This window comes from Natrix helvetica (assembly GCF_964273705.1).
Source record: "Natrix helvetica genome assembly, chromosome: 2".
In the NCBI taxonomy this organism is placed as follows: Eukaryota; Metazoa; Chordata; class Lepidosauria; order Squamata; family Natricidae; genus Natrix; species Natrix helvetica.
In genome coordinates, this window is record NC_138552.1 from 64,888,757 (window position 1) to 64,911,308 (window position 22,552).

Consider the following 22,552-nt stretch of genomic DNA (forward strand, 5'->3'; position numbering starts at 1 on the left):
AGCTTAGATCTGTTTTTATGTGAAGGTGAATCAATTGTCATTTAGTGTGCCCATGTCTCTATTTTCCAGTATTACTTTTATTGTTGCTACTAGGAAATCAAGAATAAAGTTGGGAAGATCATCAGTTTGATTGATTTGGACCAAAGTAAGTCAAATTAATCTTTGCTATTTCAATTTCATGTTACCATTCTTGAAAACTGAATGTTTCCAACTGTTACTTGAGATGTGACCAAGTCTTGGATAAGAAGAAGAAACTGAGCAAAAAGTTTCTATTATTGGTTTTCTGAGCTTCAGGGTCTCTACATGGCAGCACTTGACTAACACATATAACATACGTAGAGGAGGCAACTGGACTTTCCCATTTTTTTCTTTTGAAGATGTTTCACTTCTCATCCAAGAAGCTTCTTCAGCTCTGACAGGATAGTTCAGAATGGAAGGATTTATATTCCTTGCAGACAGTTGATAATCTGCATCATTTTAGGGGGTCATTTGAAGCCACGGGAGTTCATCTGTGTCCTCAGGGTCACCTGAGCAGTGCTCCTAGCTCCTGTAGTCTGCTATTTTTCCTCTGGTAATCCATTCTACTTCCACACCATTTAAAGGGTATTCATCCCAAATTGTATAGCTAGAAGTCTGTAGAGACTTTTAGATATAATCCTTCCATTCCCCACTATCCTGTCTGAGCTGAAGAAGCTTCTTGGATGAGAAGTGAAACATCTTCAAAAGAAAAAATGGGAAAGTCCAGTTGCCTCCTGAAAAAGCACCTTTAGGACAACCATGACCTGGATGATTGAGAATTTCTACAGACATAAAATGTAGCTTTAAAAAAAAAACCCAGCCAGGACAATTATTCTGTTTCAAACTTAGCAGGTCAAGGAGTTGAGCTAATGCTAAGACAGCACCCCAAGATACAATACAATACAATAGCAGAGTTGGAAGGGACCTTGGAGGCCTTCTAGTCCAACCCCCTGCCTAGGCAGGAAACCCTACACCATTTCAGACAAATGGCTATCCAACATCTTCTTAAAGACTTCCAGTGTTGGGGCATTCACAACAAAGTGCTTCAGTGCTTTTTCTAAACTAAGAGCTGTGCATATCCTTTGAAGGGGATGCAATGAGTTCCCTTCTGAATATTTTTGGTGCGACTTACACAACATCTAAATCAATCTGCAGTCTGTTCTGTTTGGATGTAAGTAATATTAAACAAGCTCATACAATTACTTTCCAATTGCATCTTTAATATTTTTCCTACGTTGTCATGTTACACAATATTGTAATTTGTAAACAAATGTGAGAAATCTTTAGGAGCTACAACCAAGGCATTAGAAGAACTTCTTGGGAACTTCCACCCTGCCTATTTACAAAACTTTCAGATCCTACCCTTCTCTTTGGCTCTATCTGCAATGAGAAGTACCAGGAGGGAAGACTGATCCGGAATACCATATATAATCGTGAGAGAAGTCCTTCTGGATCTGAAGCCTTTCTGCTTAAAAGAGCAAATTTGAGGAGAAATTGCTTCCTTTCTCTTTCTGTAGAAAATAAACCACCTGCTGAGTCAGTTAAAACAAGGTTTGCTTGGCTTTGACTTAGAGTCCAGAATATGTGGAGAATAGAATTATTTTCTGAGATTGGATTGAGTTTTCCATTACTAGAACAAAATATTTTGGGTTAGGGTTTTTTTCCAGATTTGTTCAAGAAAGTTTTGATGCAGAACAGCTTGTTTGTTTGCCTATAAGTTTTGTAGCAATCACAGTAGGCAGTTATGCTCATTAAAGCTTGAAGCAAAAGAACACAGCAAATGGGGCTAATGCTTATAGAATTCTCTTATAACAGTTTAGCATCTGCAAATACAATGAACCCATCTGCCTTGAATCAGAAACTCTTTCAATTTCTAGAAATTCTGTCCTTTAGCCCTGATTGAACCAGAGAGGATGTCTCCCCACCCCCACCCCCCAACAAGCTGCTGTTGATCAAAGCTAAAAATAGATACTGCCTGAAATGATGACTCCTTTTCATCCCTCTCATTTGGATGCACTGCACTGGAACTCAACTTTTTGCCTCCCCTAACATTTCCAACTTGCCTTTCCCCGGGAAGAAAAATGGTGATATTCACAATGTTCTTATTTGAATTACATATAATTGATTTAAAAGCATTGAAGGAAGACTGCCTGAGGTTCTTCCCCTGGGTTCTTTGCACATGCTTCTTTCATCTCTCCAAACATTTATAGGACTTCATGTGGTGCTAATGCTTCTGTGGAAGCCCACTTGACATTTGACCCCTCGCACCTGCTCTTTTGCTTTCCACACCTTCCTACTAATATTGAAAAAAGAAAATCTAGGTGATGTCAATATCAACACCCTAAACTCTCCTGTTTCTCTAGAACTCAGCTGTTCCTTTTCATAAGCTGTCAGACATTTGGTGAAGAGGGAGAGTGAAAGATTTGGCACAGGTTTAACATGCATGTGCCTTCCACTTTGCAGGACAGGAGAGAAATGTCAGCTTGGAAAAGTGGGATTCTAAAGGTTTTTAATTGTGCAATTCATCTACTTAAAATATGGAATAGCAATAGAAGGGTGTTTAAGTGGTGTAATTTACTGAATTGATATTTACTTATCCCAGAGGTGGGTTGCCAATTTGTTTGCTACTGGTTCGGGCACACTCCCACACCTGCACGACACTTCTGCACATGTGCAGAAGCGTCCAAGTAGGTGGTCGGAGCCTCCCGCCACTGCCAGTGGTGGGTTCCTACTGATTTGGACTGGTCCAGCTGAACTGGTAGTGGTTTGGCGACCTGGGTCACTGGAACCAGCAGCGACCCAGGCCTGCCACGCCCCCAAACTGATTCTCCAGGCACCACCGTAAGTGCCACCATCTTGTTTTTCACTTCTGCTCATGTGCGAACAATTTTTATTACATTGTGCATACACGCGCAGAGTGCCCACAAGCCAATTGGCAGTAGCGCCTGCCAGAACCCACCCCTGGCTGCCGCTACTACAGGTTTGCCCAATCTGGAGCAACCAGGAGCAACCCACCACTGACTTATCCCCCCACCAACTCCTTTTTTCTCAACAATTCTGGACTGTGTTCCCTCTTTGACAAAAAAAATATTAAAAGCTGCAAAAGTCTTTTGATTGGTGATGTTTGCAGCCATTGGTCTGGAAATGACAATATGAATTGCACAGTTTATTCTTGTTTGGATTGTGCCCCTTCTTATTTATATAAATTTTATAAATTATATAAATTCAGATCAATTAACCAAGTCTACATTTCAGTGGTGAAATTCAAAAATTTTCCCTACTGGTTCTGTGGGCATGACCTAGTGGGCCTGGCTTGGTGGCCATATGACTGGGTGGGTGTGGCTTGGGGTCATGTGACTGGGTGAGCGTAGCTGCACAACTGACTCACACACAATGTAAAAGCAGCTGGACTTCACACAAAATGGCCCCTGCAACAAACAGGAACCTCACAATCAGGCATAGCTGATTGTCACACAGCTGATCAGTAGTTAAAAAAATGCTTTAAAAAGTTAAAAAAAAGTTCCAACGATCATGCTGGCACAGCCAACTGTCACACAGCTGATCATTGGAACTTTTTTTTTTTACATTTGTAAGCATTTTTTTTACTACCGGTCCAGGCGAACTGGCCCAAACTGGTAGCATTTCACCCCAGCTACATTCCAGGGGTTTTTTGTTTGTTTGTTGGAAGTTTTTTGCAGTCACTGACCAGTATTACAAAATGCAGATAATTGCAATCAAAGATGATGAAACAAGAAGGCCAGGGCTGTCAAATTCACAGGCCTCAGGCCTGATGCGTTACACTCTGGCCACGGCCATGCCCGGTTTAGCAAAAGGGAAAAAAGTTGTGATATATCAAGTGACACTGTCGTGATGACGCAAGTTTGACACCCCTGAAGTAGGGTAATATATGATAGGCAAAAACTCAATATGTTTTTAAATTTTTGACCCAAAGCCTTGGGGATGCTCTCCAGTTAAATTACCCACCCGCAATCAACCAGGTCTGGTGAACGTAGACAGAAAATTACTCTGCTATCTTAGAGATGGGCAACCGTAACAAAAGAAAAAGGCTTGTCCAGGAAGTCTATTTCTGCTGTGGTGTTGTATAGTCATCTCCCTTTTTTTTCACTGGGGGCTCTACTTCCATCCTGCCAGCTCTGAATTTTATTTTGTTTTAAAATAGAAGTATAGCTTGTCTTCACAAAGGAGAATGAGATACTGGTGAAGCAGGTTGTATCTTAACAGCTTTATACATTGCTAATTAAAGGCTTCTACATTCGGCAGTAGAACTTTATCTGGGGATCAGCCTTTATGAGAATTGTTGCACATCTATAACATAATGAAGTAGCACTCAGCCTTTAAAACATATACTAGGAAAGAAAGTGACAATTATCTTTAAAAAGCATGTTGGTAAATCTTTTTTTAAAAACTTACAAGAAATCTAATAGGAAGTGAGCTCTTAGCTGTGGGACCTTAAGCTTTTTTCTTCAATATAGTTCTTTCTCAGAAGGGCTTCTCATGGCTGCATTTAATCTAAGAACAAGTGTTTTCATTTCCATTTCATTTTTAATAATAGAAAAGCAGTGCATGTTCTATTTTTTAAAAGCAACATTCCGTTTGATTTGTGTGTGTGTCACAATCTATTAACACGTATGGTTCAATTTTCATAGACACTTGCTGACAGGTGTCTTTGGTATTTGCACAACCCAACACACATTGTCCAAATGTCATCAGTTACTGCAGGAGACATTCCTGCCAAATGAAATTTTGCATTTTTTTCAATGATGAAATACTGTGCATTAATTTGCTGAAGAACATAATTTCCATATAATTGGCAATTTGCCTTGCCATTGTCTAACAACTTTGAGTGCCCCAAATAATCTGAGGAAACCCAAAGGGCATTTTCATAAGTGACATTAAAATGTTCCAGTTTTATAGAAATGGGGAATGTATATCAGAAAGTACATTCTCTGTGGTTCTCTTCTATTGATTCTATATTTCTTAAGCAGCATTAAAAAATGACACTTCCTTGACTAAGAAATTCCACACCAGAAAACTGATCATAACAGAAATATATTTGCTTTAAAGCAGAGATGAGCTTGATGCATTTTTATAGAATGTGATAAACATTCTAAGCTTTTATTTCTTTTAGTTTAATTCATTTTACTTCATATTGCCAGTCCTCTTTATGAAAAGTAGGTTACTAAACAAAGAAACAAACTACATACATACATACTGGTTGGAACGGGTCCAGCACGTGCACGCATGCATCGTACCTGCCTCTAACACCTCATGCATCGCCCAGGTGCTGTACGTGGAAGCGCCAAAGGCTTAAAGGACAGGTAACGAGCTCAGGCAGCACCATACCAGAATGGTACCCGGTGCTCTGGGCAGGATCTGGTAAGCCCATACCAGGGCGTACTGCCTGCAACCCACCACTGATACATACATACAGTTTAAGGCTATGATAAAATTTTAAACAGTCTCTATGTGAAAGATGCTATAATCCTGAGATTAAAACATTTGGTTCACGTATTAATATTGCTCACTGCATAAACTTTCACATACACACTTATACACAAGGTGTGTCAGGGGAAGTTCCACCCTGAACTAATGAGGTGTGGATCGTTGGCTTTCCAAGCAGCATATTTCGAATAAGCAGAAATAAAACCCGGAGCATATTCTAATTAACAACTTTAATATAAAAGAAAATAATACAAAACCTGCTATCTAAATCTTACATTTTGGCAAGAGCTATCTTGCCCACCTTCTTGGCAGGCGAACGGAAGATCAGAAGGAAAGTAAAGAATGTGTGACGTACTATGAGACATGCGCATTAATCATTGTCAGATAAGAAACAATTCAGTCTACTCTATAACTCAGAATATAAGCACAAGTTGGCAAACCAATTAACGCAGTGACAAGGTGGATCAATGACATCAGCAAGTATTGCAGGCCCAATTGTCAAAAGAAAATTCAGGACCATATAGGTTTGAAACATACGGAAGAGGCCTTCATCCTGCAGTGGACAGACAATGGCTAAAATGATGATAGGCTTATACACATACATCCAACACCCTACACCCGTGATGGTAAACCTATGGCATGCGTGCCACAGGTGGCATGCAAAGCCCTCCCAGTCCAGCTCCTCTGCATATGCACACGTGCCTCCCGCTGGCCAGCTGGTCTTTGGGTCTTTGCCATGCATGTGCAGGGGTGCATGATGTGTGTGTGCATGTGCGGAGGGAGCACATGCATGGCGGCACCCACATTGCATTTTGGGGCCTTGCATGGCACCCCCGCAACCCGTTTTGGCTTCCAGATCGGTGCAGGAGGCCTTCCGGGCCCAAAACAGGGTGCAGAGGGCCTTGCGTGGTACCTTTGCGTGGTGCCCCTGCACCTGTTTTTGGGCCTGGAAGCCAAATCAGGGTGCGGAGGCACCTACAAGACTCCCCTGCATCCTGTTTTGGGACTGGAAACCCTCCTGCACCAATCTGGAAGCCAAGGCGGGGCATGTGGGGAGGTCACACGCACATTGCACGCGGGCATGCTGTCGTGCACACACACACACACACACACACACAGTTTCGGCATGTGATGACAAAATAGTTAGCCATCACTGATCTATACACAAACACACACACACACACACACACACACCATCATTTTAGTGTTCTAATATTTGTGCCTCCTTCCTTGAGGACATAGGAAATAAAATGGCAACTTTATGGGGTGCAATGGGCATGTAGGTGTACATGTTAGACAATGTTATACTAATTTAGCACCAATCTCTAGTATGAGATCTTCAGAGTGCCAAGACATACTTTAAAATCATCACATAATTGCAAACCTATGTTTGGTAATTGAACCAAGAACTAAATCACATCATTTTTAAAAAAAAATATTTCAAACCTTTTTGTTTTTTGTAACATTTTATCAGACTAAATCTTCAAATGCAGCCTGATGCCTAATATTCCAAGTTCATCATAACACACTAAGAAAATTATGCCATCTTTAAATCAGTAATGCTAGTCAGTGCTTAGCATCTCCAGCAAAAATTAATAGGCTTCTCAGGAGCTATTAATGAAATAAAAGAAATCAAATGAAATAGAAATGGTCTCAGTGAGCATGCCTCTACTCATCTTGCAGAGGGAGCAATAGAAAAACACTATTACAATTATTATGATTTTACTTTGCCCTCTCTTAGACATATAACAAGACAGGCACATGGGCTTTTGGCCACATCAGATGGATTGAGTACATATTCCTAATATTTTTACAGAATATTAAATATTTTTTCTTTTCCTAAAACATCTGAGCAATTTGTAAAAGATTTCAGCTTCAACCGTGGGCACTTCCTGATAGGGATGTATATAGGGGTGGGATGCTATGGGTTTGCCGGGCTTCGGGAGAACCCATAGTAACATTATGGCCAGTTCAGAGAACCTCCAAATCCCACCGCTGGCTGGCCCTGCCAACCCTGCCCCACCTCTCTCAGGAGACTCCACATGGCCTGTTTTGGATGCAAGGCAAGTGCAGGGCAGAGTCTCGAGGAAGGGGGGAAACGTGCCTCCTGGAAGTTCCGTTTCTGGCCTTCAGAACCTGGGGGAGAGAATTTTCACTCTTCCAGAGGCTTGAGGAAAGTCTCCAAAGCCTGGGGAAGGCGAAAATGCCCCACCACCACCACCTTGGTGCAGGAACCTGACTAGGCCACGCCCACCCAGCAACCCAGCAAAGAAACCATTGCTGAAATTTTTGAAGACTACCCCTGGATGTATATCCTTTCAGGATTGAGCTGATCCTCACTATATATATATGGTGGAGATAAGATCAGTCCTGAAACCATGCGTCCCCATCTAGAAGTGCATATTGTGATTATATCATCAAGGAGCTAAGATTTAACCTAGCAGAAATGACCCAGAATTGATGCTGTTTGGATGCTTCTTGATGACACAGTCATAACATGCAGTGAACTCAGGTTTCAGGCCTTGACTATATTCTGTGAATTTCATGAAAACCCCAACATTTTGCTGCTGTGCTTTGAACTAGGCAGCTTCAGAGTTTACTGAAAGAAGTGTGTACTCAGTTCTCAGCTTTAAATAGTCAACAAAAGTAATGGGACAGGAGAGAAGGCTAGCTAGCTCCCAGCAAGAACTGTGGACTTAAAATGAAATAAATAACTAAATAATTTGATCTCCTCCATCCCAACTTTTTCTTTGTTAGGTCAGGAGTCTTAGGTGACAGGAATGTTGGTTGTGTGGGAATGCCCTGAATTTTTGCCAAGCCATGTTTTGCTGCTAATGGTAGTCTTGAAACCAAGCCAAATATTTTTAACTGGCCAAGGCTTCATGGCATAGCATGGCTCCAGCTGTCTGCATAATTTTGTTTTTTTTATGGCATAAAGCCATTCACACAATTAGCCTTAAACAAAGTATGTTTTGGCATAATTTGGTCTTCTGTCCACAAGCACATACAGATTCAAAATCTGTCATAGGTAAACAAATTCATATCTCATTCACTGAGTTTCTTTGTTTATATGACTTCTAAAAATGAGGTAGTTAAATCACCATTGAGCCACCATTTGTAATGGTGTAATACTTAACATAGACTTAGTTCATTGGGAATCAAATTATCTTTAAACATTCCATTCTTCAATTGATCAACACATCAAAAGTGAACTCAAAGTCTTACTTCAAATGGAAGCTCCATTAGTTCTAAGTTTCCAGACAAATCAAGTTTTTCAAGATTCTCGCAGTTTCCCAGTTCTGGAGGGATAGTCTTCAAATGGTTGAAACTTACATTCAACTCTTTTAAGTTTTTTAAACAACCTGTCAAAAGAAAGTGAGTTAAAATTAGCTGAGCAATAATTCAATTGAGTGTAACAGCAGGAATAGATATGGTCATGTTAATGGGAGCAGAGAGTTCTGATGATTAAAATTAATAATAAATTAATAATTAGAACTGTTACCTTTTTTAACAAAGCCTTATTTAATTAAGCAAAAGAAAAAAATACAGAGAATGAGACACTATATATGTATATGATGTCTTATTCTATATAAGGTTTGGCATAATATGTCAATAAAGGATGGCCGTATTTCTTTATAACTGTCCATATATAATCTACATTGTAAGCAACTTGTTCATAATTTACAAGAAACATCAGTCGTTAATTCACTGAGTAATTGAGGCCATAAATTTATCTTTCCAATATTGAAGAACAAGTCTTTTAGCAATAAATAAGGCACAGAGAATTCATTTTCATTGCCAGCCGTTAATTTTCATGTATCAGGTACATTGTTCAAAAACATACGGAAATCTGAAATTATTAAACCCTGAGCCAAAGTCAAATTAATATGTACAATGATTTCTTCCCAGAATATATCAGAAATGATTGCAGAAATATCCTGATTCATTAATTCAGCATGTTTCATTCACTCCTTTTCTTTATAAATGCAGTAAGTTCAAAATTGGTTTGTTATTGTTGTTGAATAAGCTGTAATCTAAATTCTATTGAAATGTTTGTTGCAAACATTAACACATCAAATGTACAAAATTCCATTCCACTCAATCTATTTCAAATTTGCTCTTTAGATTGCTTTCTTAATAAAAAAAAGTTTGTTAAAAACTAACTGAAAAGTTTTGCCTAATAAGAGCTAGTGATAGCTTTGAGTAAGTTTAGTGTCGCTGAAGCTGATCTAAGACAGTTACCTAAATAAGTTTGAGAATGCAGTCCTGTGTTCTGTAGGATAGTATCCATTAGATATCATACGGACACCAGTGGGATTCAAAAAATTTTACTTCTGGTTCTGTGGGTGTGGCTTGGTAGGCATGGCTTGTGGGCATAGCAGGGTAAGGATAATGTAAAATCTCCATTCCCTCCCCACTCCAGGGGACGGTTAATGCAAGATCCCCATTTCCTCCCAGGAAATGGGATCAGCTGGGACTTGGGAGAATAGATGGGGGTGGAGCCAGTTAGGGGTGGGGCCACAGTATTTAGAAAACTATTCAAAATTTTCTGAACTACTCAAAATTTCTGCTATCAGTTCTCCAGAACTTGTCAGAACCTGCTGAATACCACCTCTGATGGACACATAATATTGTACACATTCATCTAGGAATTCCGGTAAGAAAGATTTCTGAAGAAGTTCTCATTAGAGATCCTTCTTCAGTGAGAAGTTGCCCATTGGCAGTTATAGTAAATGCAGTCATTTCAGAAAGGATGTTGGAGTTCAGTATAATGAAACTTTGGATCCAGTGTATCTCCTTAATTTCCATACTATTCTCTGAGACAAGGCAAAAAAACACCCTCCTGTCTGCTCTGAAACTGGGTCATAGACTCTTTTAAACCACTGTATATCTAATTTTGTGGACTCCAAATGAGGAGGAATCCACAACACCTTGTGCAACTTCAAGAACTTATAATACATTGCCAGCTGTGTTTCTTCACTATTTTTTTCCTAAGAGAGCTCAAAATCACAGAAGGAAAGCAACAGAAGCCCTACTTTGAAGAAGGTTTAAAGACTTAAAGACTTTAAAAACTCAATGGTAGCCAGCATTAACTCTTCTACCCAATCCAACTTCACTCTAGCTAATAAACTGTATTTATAAAAGTTTGTGGCTGAGTATTATCTGTTAATATATAGCACTTTTAACTTTAGACAACTTTTTTTTTTATTTTCTAAATAAGCCTGTCCCACAAAAGGATACAATTATTTGGCTTCCCTGTAGAACAGGCAGAAGAGCTTCCTTTGTGCTCCACAGAATTAAGGAAAATAGTTGTGAAACATCACAGCAAGCACCAAAGTAGCACAATCTATTTCTTCCACAGTCAGCAAGTTTTTATTAGTATTAATCTGATTGTTTCTTAAATCATGGTTAAATTGCTGACTAGTTATTTAGGAATGCCTATTAAGGGTATATATATTTTTTCTCCTTTCTTGGAAAAAAAAAGACTATACCAGATACCTTTAAAACCCTGCTATGAAAAAATGCATGGATGCAAGCCGGACTTTGCTGTTTAGTTTAAGGTTGGCTTACTTTTAAAATCCATGTTAGAGAGAATTGAAATATATATCAAATGTTTAATCATAATATTAGCCAATTTAAACAATTAAGTGTGTTCCTGGGGAATTTGGAAGTGGACTACTGTAAAGCTCTTTCATGTGTTTGGCCTGAAAGTTTATTTTAAATTCTTTGCTGTAAATATAAATTTTTGAATGATTATGAATCTTTGGGGAATTATGCAAGAGGTTCGGATGTTGGCAAAACAGACTAAGTTAATTCACTCTTGGCTTTTCCTCTCTCTTTTGGCTCACAAATTGTGACAAGGCTTCTGCAGCAGCCTTCAAATTTCAAAAATGAGACAGTCCCTGCCCTGAGGCTTACAATCTGAAAGACATAATACACCATCCAAGAAAAAAAGAAATGGGAAGGGAGGAAGGGAATAGAAATACCCAGTAGAACTTCTTATTTGAAATCGCATCACCACTTAGTTCCAGAAGAAGGCTTGGGTAAAAGCACTAACATAATTCAGTCAATGCCTTCTAGGATACAAAAATATTGCTTTCCAAACACTTTGTGCAGCGCCTCTTCTTTTCAGGGAAGTTGAAATTGATTCACATATGTACATACATTTTTGCAGCTTTTATTAAGGAACAAGGGAATGCTTACTGCCTCCCTTAACCGATGCAGTTAGTTCCTGATAGCTTCCATAAGATTCTGCTTACTTTTTTTAGCTGTGATAAAATCAGGGCTACTGTTATTTGTCAGTAAAAATAAAGGTAAAGGTTCCCGTCGCATGCTTTCGAACTGCTAGGTTGGCAGAAGCTGGGACAAGTAACAGGAGCTAACTCCTTTATGAGGCACTAGGGATTCGAACCACCGAACTGCTGATTTTTTTGATTGACAAGTTCAGCGTCATAGCCACTGAGCCACCACAATCCTTATTTGTTAGTAACCAGGTGTTAAAACATTATTATTCGTATGAGCCTTTCTATATGTGTTAATTAGGATTTTCCTTGGAGCTATACACTATGTATTTTTCAATGACTTGGGGACTTTTTGTAGGCCACAGGATTCTGAGTAATTGTCTCCAAATCGACAACTCAAAGAGCACATCCCCTTTCTTTCTTCCTTTGCTTCTCAATGGCCAGTTTTCATAGTGAAAGTTAACACTGGAAAGCTTCTTTTAGTTATTGTAATGTTTGTTGTCATTAAAATACCCTTTCTGTTACATAAGGACGTATGTTGTTAAATTTACATGTTTTCACATGCTCACCGGGGATTGGTTGCCCAAACCCTGGGAAGTTTAAACAACTGTCATTGGCTGGCTGGGCTGCCGGAGCTCCTTAATTTATATGTTTTCACGTGCTCACCAAGGATTGGTTGGCCAAACCCTGGGAAGTTTAAACAACTGTCATTGGCCAACTGGTCTGCCGGAGCTCTTTAAAAGGTGAGCTCCAGCAGCTCAGCCGGCAGAGCTCAGTCACTTACTCTTGCAATAAAAAGTGCTGAGTCACTTACTCTTGCGCCTCCCGCCTGCTGCTTCTCGCCAATCTAACACTTTCCATTATCTTGCCTAAATTTGATGTTGCCTTTCCTCCTAGGGCTAATCCCACTTGATATTTCAAAGCACTTTAACCACTTTTATCAATTCTTGATCCCAGTGAAACAAAGGCAAAATCTTTATGTCTTCCTTATAACTATAAATTCACTAAGCATGTACCTGTAGGTTAACCATATAGCAGCTCTAGCTTCTTAATACTTAACATTAAATGGACTTTTCACCAACTGTTATTAGTTTCATAATGAGCTTCTCTATAGGCAGTCCTCTACTTACAACCAGTAGCGGATTATGGCTCATTGGTGCTCTAAGCACTGACAAATCTTGGTGCCCCTCCTTTGTATTTACTGTACAAATCTTCATTGGTTTTTCTCAACTTTGTGGTGCTCCCTTGGGCCTGGTGCCCTAAGCATGTGCTTAGTCTGCTTAATGGTTAATACACCACTGCTTACAACCATTCATTTAGGGTTAAGGTTAGGGTTCATTTAGTGACTGTTCATTTAGTGACTGTTCAAAGTTATAAGAGCACTGGAAAAAGTGACTTAGGACCAGTTTTCACACTTACCAGCATTGCACATCCCCATGATCATGTGATCAAAATTTGGGTGCTTGGCAAGTGACATGTATTTATGACAGCTGCAATGTCTCGGGATAATGTGTTCACCATTTGTAATTTTCCCAACTGGCTTCCAACCATCACAGTCAATGGAGAAAGCCAGATTTAGGTTTAGGTTTAGGGTTAGATTTATTTGGATTTATATGCCGCCCTTCTCCAAAAGGACTCAGGGCGGCGTACAGCATTAAAAACACACATCACAAAAGTTAAAAAAAAGATTAAACCCATTTCCAAAAAGACCAAACCGATTTTTTTTTAAAGAAATAATACATTTAAAATAAATTAACATTAACATTAACAGGCCAGGCTGGCTTGCTGGAAAAGCCAACTTTTTAGGGCGCGTCGGAAGGACCAGAGGTCAGGGATTATGCGGAGCTCCGGGGGCAGCTCATTCCAGAGGGAAGGCGCTCCCATTTGCTTAACAGTTGTATGAGTCACTTAATAACTGTAGTGATCCACTTAACAATTATGGCCAAAAAGGTTGTAAAATGGAGCACATCTCACCTAACAATTGCCATGCTTGCAATGGAAACTCTGGGCTCAATTGTGCTTGTGCGTTTATTCTTTTCCATAGTGTATGCCTGGCCAGGGTTGGATACACTGCAGATTCCTTTGATTAAACAATGTCAGTCCAGGAGAGAAAGAAGGTTGAAGACAAACACCATAGTGGGAATAGTGACTAGATCATCCTACAGTTCTGTGAGTTTGAAGATGAAGAAGATATGGTCAAAGATTTGCCTTCCAAAGAAATAACCATTGGGTCACCTATTTTCCCTTTGGACTGAGAATGGATGAAGGTTCAACCTTTTCCTTAGATATTTATTTTATATTTATTTGTTTTATTTATTTAATTTGTCAAACATGTAAAAGATAACAGGTATAAGTATAAACATAAATATGAATAAATGGACACAGTAAGACAGGGATGGTAGGCAAGCTGGTGCGCTTATGCACGCTCCTTACAGACTTCTTAGGAATGGGGTGAGGTCAACAGTAGACAGTCTAAGGTTAAAGTTATGGGGTTTGGGGATGAAACCACAGAATCAAGTGGGCCATTCCAGGCATTGACCATCTGTTGCTGAAGTTGTGTATTCTGCAATCAAGTTTGGAGAGGTTTACCTTGCGTTTGTATCTATTGTGTGCTCATGTATTATTGTGGTTGAAGCTGAAGTAGTCATTGACCGGTAAGACGTTGTAGCAGATAATTTTGTGTACTACACTTAGGTCAGGCTGAAGGCGGTGTAGTTCTAGCTTGTCCAAGCCCAAAATTTGTAGGGTATATGTATTGTATTCATAATTGCTTTCCTGGAATGCTTTTGAGAACAGATGCACATCTAGAGGGGGGAAAAGTGTGAGAAGTGCCACAAGGCTAGGCTAGGCTATGTTTGCCTAGAAAAGAGGGATAGCTTCACTCATGAAAGGATGGATACCCATTAGCAATCTTGAAGTGTACAACGTGAATCGACTTGGCTACTTAGATAAAGCACAACTTATATTTAAACTGCTTATTTCTGTCTTGAATAAAATGTGTATAAAAGATAAAATCTGGAAACTAGATGTTTTTGCCCGGTCCCCATCAGATCATGAACTTGGGGCGTTCCCTGTGACAGACATCCTTATTTTTTAAATACAATATTAAAACTGTCCCAAAAGAATGTTGTTGACTTGTGTTTCCATTGTGGAAAAAAAGCTAATAATAAAGTAGTAAGAAAGGACATTTAGCCTCTCTACTATGCTGGCAAAATAGCATAGTATTTCCATCATGCCCAAATCAGTGTCTCTTCATATATTAATAGTACCAAAATTTGATATATTTCAAAATTACATTCACATCTTTAAACTTCATTTTTCCCTAAATTGTATTAGCAAACTTATGAATATTAAAATACAGAGATCACAGTACAGCAAGCATATATCAAATAGGTACGTTTTCACTCCATCATTTCACATTTCAATAAATTTACAGTCCACTGTTTCTAAACATTTTCTCAGCTGTCCAATAAACATGAAAAATAATCTTTTCCTATCTAGCTAGATCTTATACATAGACGGGCAGAAGCTACTGAAGAACAGGCAGACTCATAAATAACCATTACCCAAATCATGAAAGGCTTTATAGATTACAATCAACACCTTTAATTGCATCCAGAAGTCAACCAAGGACCAGTGTGGCTCACAAAGAGAAGATGTCACATGAGCAAATAAAGATACATTGATTACTTACCCCCAATTAATATATCATGTGATTATTCTGTCAACAACTCCAGACACCAATCCAGTCACAAATGTTAACTTATTCAGTCTGCAACAACAACAACACATGCTCTATTTCTTACCACCAATTGGCATTCAATCCGAACTGGCTGCTGCTATTATCCAGGTCACAGGCCCATCTCAACAGATATTTGAGGTCCAGATTTCCAACTAAGATTGACAAACTGCAACTTGCAATGACCCTGTGCTAGAACTCCACTTGGTCCTAAACTCACACACGCTACTCCAACCACAACCACATCTAGACCACTAGCTAACATTGAAACCCATTATCCCACTGAAAACAACCTAATTCTCCAGCCTAACATTAAAAAAAGATCTTAAACTTAATCTCAGCAGGATTAAGTGACTGTGACTCTGGGACATGCTAATATCAGAGCTATATATTTGTTTGTGGATGGTTTGCACTCCTTTGGGTTCACCTGCACTACTAGTTCCTGTTCAAAGATCAGACAATATTTATAGCTAAAATTATCCTCTCAGAGTTACTACTGGGTGTCAGTTATTGTTATCTGGATCATGAGATTCTTTTTTAGTAACTCATGGCTTAGTCACTTTTGGTTTGGACTATATAATACACTACCCTTGAAGGCTACTCAGACACTTGAACTAGTGCAGAATCTAACAGCCTAAGTTGTGATGGATGTCAATAGGAAATACAATACAATACAATACAATACAATAGCAGAGTTGGAAGGGACCTTGAAGGTCTTCTAGTCCAACCCCCTGCCTAGGCAGGAAACCCTATACCATTTCAGACAAATGGCTATCCAACATCTTAAAGACTTCCAGTGTTGGGGCATTCACAACTTCTGTAGGCAAGCTGTTCCACTGATTAATTGTTCTCACTGTCAGGAAATTTCTCCTCAGTTCTAAGTTGCTTCTCTCCTTGATTAGTTTCCACCCATTGCTTCTTGTTCTACCATCAGGTGCCTTGGAGAACAGTTTGACTCCCTCTTCTTTGTGGCAACCCCTGAGATATTGTAACACTGCTATCATGTCTCCCCTAGTCCTTCTTTTCATTAAACTAGACAAACCCAGTTCCTGCAACCATTCTTCATATGTTTTAGTTTCCAGTCCCCTAATCATCTTTGTTGCTCTTCTCTGCCCTCTTTCTAGAGTCTCCACATCTTTTCCACATCGTGACGACCAAAACTGAATGCAGTATTCCAAGTGTGGCCTTACCAAGGCATTATAAAGTAGTATTAAACTTCACATGATCTTGATTCTATCCCTCTGTTTATGTAGCCTAGAACTGTGTTGGCTTTTTTGGCAGCTGCTGCACACTGCTGGCTCATATTTAAATGGTTGTCCACTAGGACTCCAACATCCCTCTCAGAGTTACTACTATTGAGCAAGGTACCACCTATAATGTACCTGTGCATTTTGTTTTTCTTGCCTAAATGTAGAACCTTACTCTTTTCACCATTGAATTTCATTTTATTAGATAGTGCCCAATGTTCAAGTTTGTCAAGATCCTTCTGTATCTTAAGCCTGTCGTCTGGAGTGTTGGCTATTCCTGCCAGCTTGGTGTCATCTGCAAATTTGATGAGTTCACAATTTATTCTGTCATCCAAATCATTGATGAAGATGTTGAAGAGTACTGGGCCTAAAACAGAGCCTTGGGGTACCCCACTGCATACTTCCCTCCATGTAGATGCAGTTCCATTGAGGATTACACGTTGAGTGCGGTTGGTCAGCCAGTTATGAATCCATCTGGTGGTGATACTGTCCAACCCACATTCTTCTTCTTTATCTAGTAGTAGGTTATGGTCTACCTTATCAAATGCCTTACACTATAGTTTCCTGGATGCATTTTTTTCCTGAGCACGTATGCCACTGCACTCATTGTTGTCTATATGGTTTAAGAACTGGTACCTTTAGGACTGCCTAATCTCATTGCTTTTCTTCCTGCACAGTAAGATTGTGAGGAATAGGCTTACTTCTGGAAATCTTCTTCAACATAAGCTCACCTGCAGGAATCCCGAAAACTACCCTCCTTAATCAAACCTTATTTGCATCAGCATCAACTAAATCTTTCTCTCTCGATACTCCAAAAATCTGTCAAGATGTAGCTATTCAAAAGAGCTTGGAATGGGGAATTCTGAAGATGGAATGTCCCTTCTATGATATTTGTTGATATTTGTTTATTCCTTTGGCATAACATTTTCTCTAATTGTAATTTGTTTTATGAGATTATTTTGATGTCATGCAACATATAAACCCAAGTAAATAAATACTTCCTTCTCGGGAGCATATGTATAATCTTGTGATACAATGTACAATGCCAGTTATTCTTCTTCTAAGTTTACAATTTAAATCACGGGTTGCTGTAATATTGCTCACTTATATCTGAAACCCTGTTATTTCTTCTCTACTCTGTCATTAGTATACGGTAATCCAGCAGCAGATTTTAGAGTCAATAACAAAAAAAAGGTGTCTGAATGGGTAGGTATTTCTCTGGGGATCCTGGATCGCGGGTGGGTTGCTGCCAGTTTTACTACCAGTTCGCAACCCCTACATGCACCAGATGCATGCTGTACATGCTTGCGCTTTTCAATTTAGAGTGAACTGCACACACACAGTCACTAAAATCCAACAGGGCAGTGACATCAGTGGCAGCAAGGGAACCAGTTTGGAGGGGTGTCAAACCTGGGTCGCCACTAGTTCTGTGACCCAGGCCTGAATTCCCCTACCGGTTCGGCCGAACCGGGCCAAACCGGCAGCAACCCACCTCTGTCCTGGATCAACCTACAAAAATTGGTGATGTCATTGCCCAATTCAATTTTATTGTGGAAAGGGTTCCAGGAGGTAGCCTCTCACAATAATTCTTGCTTCATAAACTGGAAAGCAACTAAAATGGAGGCTCAGGAATTACTTCAGAACAGAAGTCACCATTTGAAGACACAGCATGCTATAAGACAAATCTGGGACTTTACAAACTCCATTACACTCTAAGTTGAAGACAAAAAGATTTCTAACTGTTAGGAACTTTTATATGTGTTTCACAAACATGACTTTGTGAATTCAAAGTGAGGATCAATTCTATTTAAATGTGTTTTGTGAGGAACTATTTTTTTTCAAGGCAGTCAAACAACATTCGTAAGAAGCAACTTTTGATTTGTGTTCATTAAAATTAGGTGGGTACATTAGCAGGCAGTCCTTGCTTAACAGCTATTTGTTCAGTGACTGAAGTGTCACTGAAAAGAAGGAATTATGACAGGTCCTCATAGTTGCAGCTGGTGCAGCTTCCCCACAGTCATATGATTGCAATGCAGGTGCTTGATAACTTCTTGCAGTGACAACATTGCTGTATCCCACAGTCACATGATCACAATTTGGAACCTTCACTACTGGCGTCACATGAGCAAAGTCAATGGGGAAGCTGGCAGGAAGTCACAAATGATGATCACATGATGATGGGATGTTGTGCCCATGCAAGATTTGCCTAACAATGGCAACTGGGATTGCCAGAATTGCCATCATTTGTCAGTGCAGTCACATGATATTCCCCTTATAAGTACATTGCTTAGTGTCAGAGTTCTCAGTCCCAGTTGCCATTGGTAAATGAGAAGTACCTGTAGTTTGAAGATTTTTAACATAGTTCTGATGTAAATGATTCAGGGCACAAGGTTGCTATCAACAAGAATAATATACCCATTCAGAATTAAACAATAATAAAAATGTTTTTGTTAGAGTTATGAGCTATCGGATTAGAAATAGTCAAAAGTAATAATGAAATGTATTTTCTGTGGTAATTTCCAATCTAATAATATTTTATTTTTAATTAGTACTACAGTCATCCCTGGGTCATGATTTATTCTCATTTCTTTTTAATCATTTTTAAATCTTAAAGCCCATAATTAAACCACAGCTTTTAATTTTTAATAGGCAATGGCTATTATCATTATAGCAATGCAACTTCAAGAAATAGGAAAGCTGCATAAGAGTTCCTAAGTGGCTATTCAAAGAATTATAAGTAGAGATAATCATAAATCCATTTTTACAACTTAAAAGATTGGAAGATTCTTGCCATAATACTAAGACTTGAGGAATGCCTATAACTCAAGACAATTTCTGCCCAGCCATATTCTGAGTTGTTAGGATGTCATGATGGGTTTTACCAATTACTTTACCTTAAGGGGTTCAGAACAAAGAACAGCTCAACTTGAGTAGGGAAATTTTATGAAGGTCTAGGTAGAAGTACAATGTAGGTCTAGGTAGGGTGCAATGTAGAAAGGGGAGTGAATCCCAGAAACCAAAAGGAAGGATAACTGTGGAAAGGCTATGTAAGAACCAAATCTTCTACAAGTCAATTTTGCTGGTAACTTATCTCTGGATGTCAAAGTTAAATGTCTAGTTATCATAATGATTGCATACCGTACAGTAGTATTATAAATGGGAACTTTTTTTAATTAAAGAATTTTACAAATGTATCCCCTTCCCCTCCCCTCCCTCCACCCCGATCCCACCCCCCCTCCAAACCTCCCTCCCCCCAACCTCCCAGAGCAAAATACAGGGTATAAACATTTAACAATCATACGCTAACATAAGCTAACTAACTTTAACATCTTCCTCCTCTTGTACTTTAACTCTTCTTTTGTTAAGCTAACTTTAGATAAATTATACCAATTCTTGTTCTTTCACTCATAAGCTAATTGGAATTTCTTAGTCTGATATTTATTTTGAATATATTCAATCTTCTCCATTCCATTTCTCATCTGAATGGTCTTTGAGATATGCTGAGATTTTGGCCATCTCTGCTAAGTTTACTACTTTTAACATCCATTCTTGAATAGTAGGCAACTCTTCCTTCTTCCAGTACTGCGCGAGCAGCAATCTTGCTGCCGTTGTTAAATTCAGAATCAAATTAGTCTCTATAACTGTACAGCCTGTAATTATCCCTAACAAGAACGGCTGGGGAGTGAACTTTATCATCTTTTTAAGAATATTTTGGATAATCCACCATATTTTTATCCAAAATGCTTTAACTTTCTTGCAAGTCCACCATATATGGTAATATGTAGCATCAGCACAGTCACATCTCCAACATTTAGGTTGTAAATTCGGATACATATAAGCTAACTTTTTAGGATCTAAATGCCATCTATAAAACATCTTATAGAAATTCTCTCTCAAGTTTTGAGCTTGCGTAAATTTTACATTTCTTACCCTTTACCTTTACCTTTATTTACCTTTATTTCGATTTTTATACTGCCTCCTCTCCCCAAAGGGACTCGGGGCGGTGTACAGTCAAATGAAATAGATAAAATGGACTACAAACATGCAAACATAAACACCCAAATCTTTTCTCATGTTTCCATCATTATTGGTTCTTCAAAGTTTTGTGCCCATTTTATCATACAATTTTTAATTAACTCTGTTTCAGAATCTATTTCTATCAGTATATTATATAACCTTTTTATATGCATTTGACCCTGATCCCTAATTTGTTTTACCAAATTATCCTCATTTTATAGGACACTGGGGTTTTAAATTTTGTATATTTTAAATTATTTATTTAGCAATTACAGTTCTGTCTATTTTATCCTCCTCTTATTTATATTTATGTATTTATCCATTTAATAATTTTAATTGTTATTATGTATGATGTTTTTGATATGGACTGTACACCGCCCCGAGTCCCTTTGGGAGAGGGGGCGGTCTAGAAGTGCTAATTAAATTAAATTAATTAAATTAAATTTTGCATGATACCAATTTTCTGATCTTTTTTCCATCTAGCCTGTAACTGTCCATACTGAAACCAGGTTTGAATTACCCTTTCCTCTCTTAGTACATTCAAAGGCTTTAGCTGTAGTACACCTCTTTCCTTGTTAAGAAGCTCTCTATACACAATTACATCCTGTTTTTGTTCTATACTTATATTCTCTATTGCATGTCTGGGCAGTACCCACATAGGTATCTTATCATTTAACTTATATTGATATTTTTTCCAGACACGCAGATTCAGTCTTGGATTCACCAGTTAATTGGACAAAAGCTTCCACAAAAATCTCTTTCAAATTTTCTTGGTTACTTTCTTTCAAGCCTCTTATTCTCAAAGCAAACTTCATAGCTCTATATTGTGTCACTGTGACTTCTGCCTCTGACTTATCAATCTTGCTTTGAATGTCTACAACTTTGTTCTCCAAATTCACATTGGACTGATTGATTTCTTCCACTCTATCCTCCAGTGATGTTACATAACCAAGCAAACCCTTAAATGCATCCACTATGTCTTCCCTTATTTGCTGGTTGCAAGTTTGGATTAAGTCCTTAATTTCAGACATTTCATTAGAAACATCTTTAAGGGCTTTAGTAATTCAGAGCAGAAGCTTGTTCCTTTAAGGCAGGGGTAGTCAACCTTTTTATACCTACAGCCCACTTTTGTATCTCTGTTAGTAGTAAAATTTTCTAACCGCCCACCAGTTCTTCAGTAATGGTGATTTATAAAGTAAGGAAGTAACTTTACTTTATAAAATTGATAAAGCACAAGCAGAATTACAGCAAACCCCTACCGCCCACCATGAAAGCTGGAACGCCCACTAGTGGGCGGTAGGGACCAAGTTGACTACCACTGCTTTAAGGCATTTTGAAGGTTACTTTGGAGGGCTTCAAATGTTAATGCTTCTGCTGGGGGTAATAAAGATTGCCATTTTTGTGACTGGGCTGGAGAGCTTCCAGTGCTCTTAGAGGCAGTTAATTTAGTTTGCTTTGAAGCCATTTCCAAATACTCAAATCAAACTTTTCAGCGGCCAAATTGCTTATCCAAAAAGTCCACCTAACCCCCCAGACTTGTTAATTTTTATAGCTTGTTAGCGAACCAACGCTGTTTTGTTTAATCTCAAGCTCTTGATTCTTTTTACAACTTTAGCAAGCACTTAACAGATACTTTGCTTCTTAAGTTTCACTTTCACCACGCCCTTTGATGTTCAGGCGCCATCTTCCCTTTTATCCCCCTTAATCTTCTCAGAAGGAAATTATAGTAAATCTGAGTTAAGTTTTGTACTTGTGATTATAATCACTCCTGTCTTCGCTCCGCCTGCTTCTTATTCAAATGTAGATTAATACGTTGATAGCAGGAG

At 38.8% G+C, this 22,552-nt stretch overlaps 1 protein-coding gene across 1 annotated transcript in view; it reads right to left on the reverse strand.

Annotated features, from left to right (window-relative positions):
* LRRC2 (leucine rich repeat containing 2) overlaps positions 1–22,552 on the reverse strand; it is a 95,602-nt gene that overhangs the window by 30,943 nt on the left and 42,107 nt on the right. Inside the window, exon 5 of the mRNA XM_081943993.1 lies at positions 8,707–8,843. Within this exon, the coding sequence (XP_081800119.1) occupies positions 8,707–8,843 (137 nt within the window). The remainder of the gene's footprint in view (positions 1–8,706; positions 8,844–22,552) is intronic.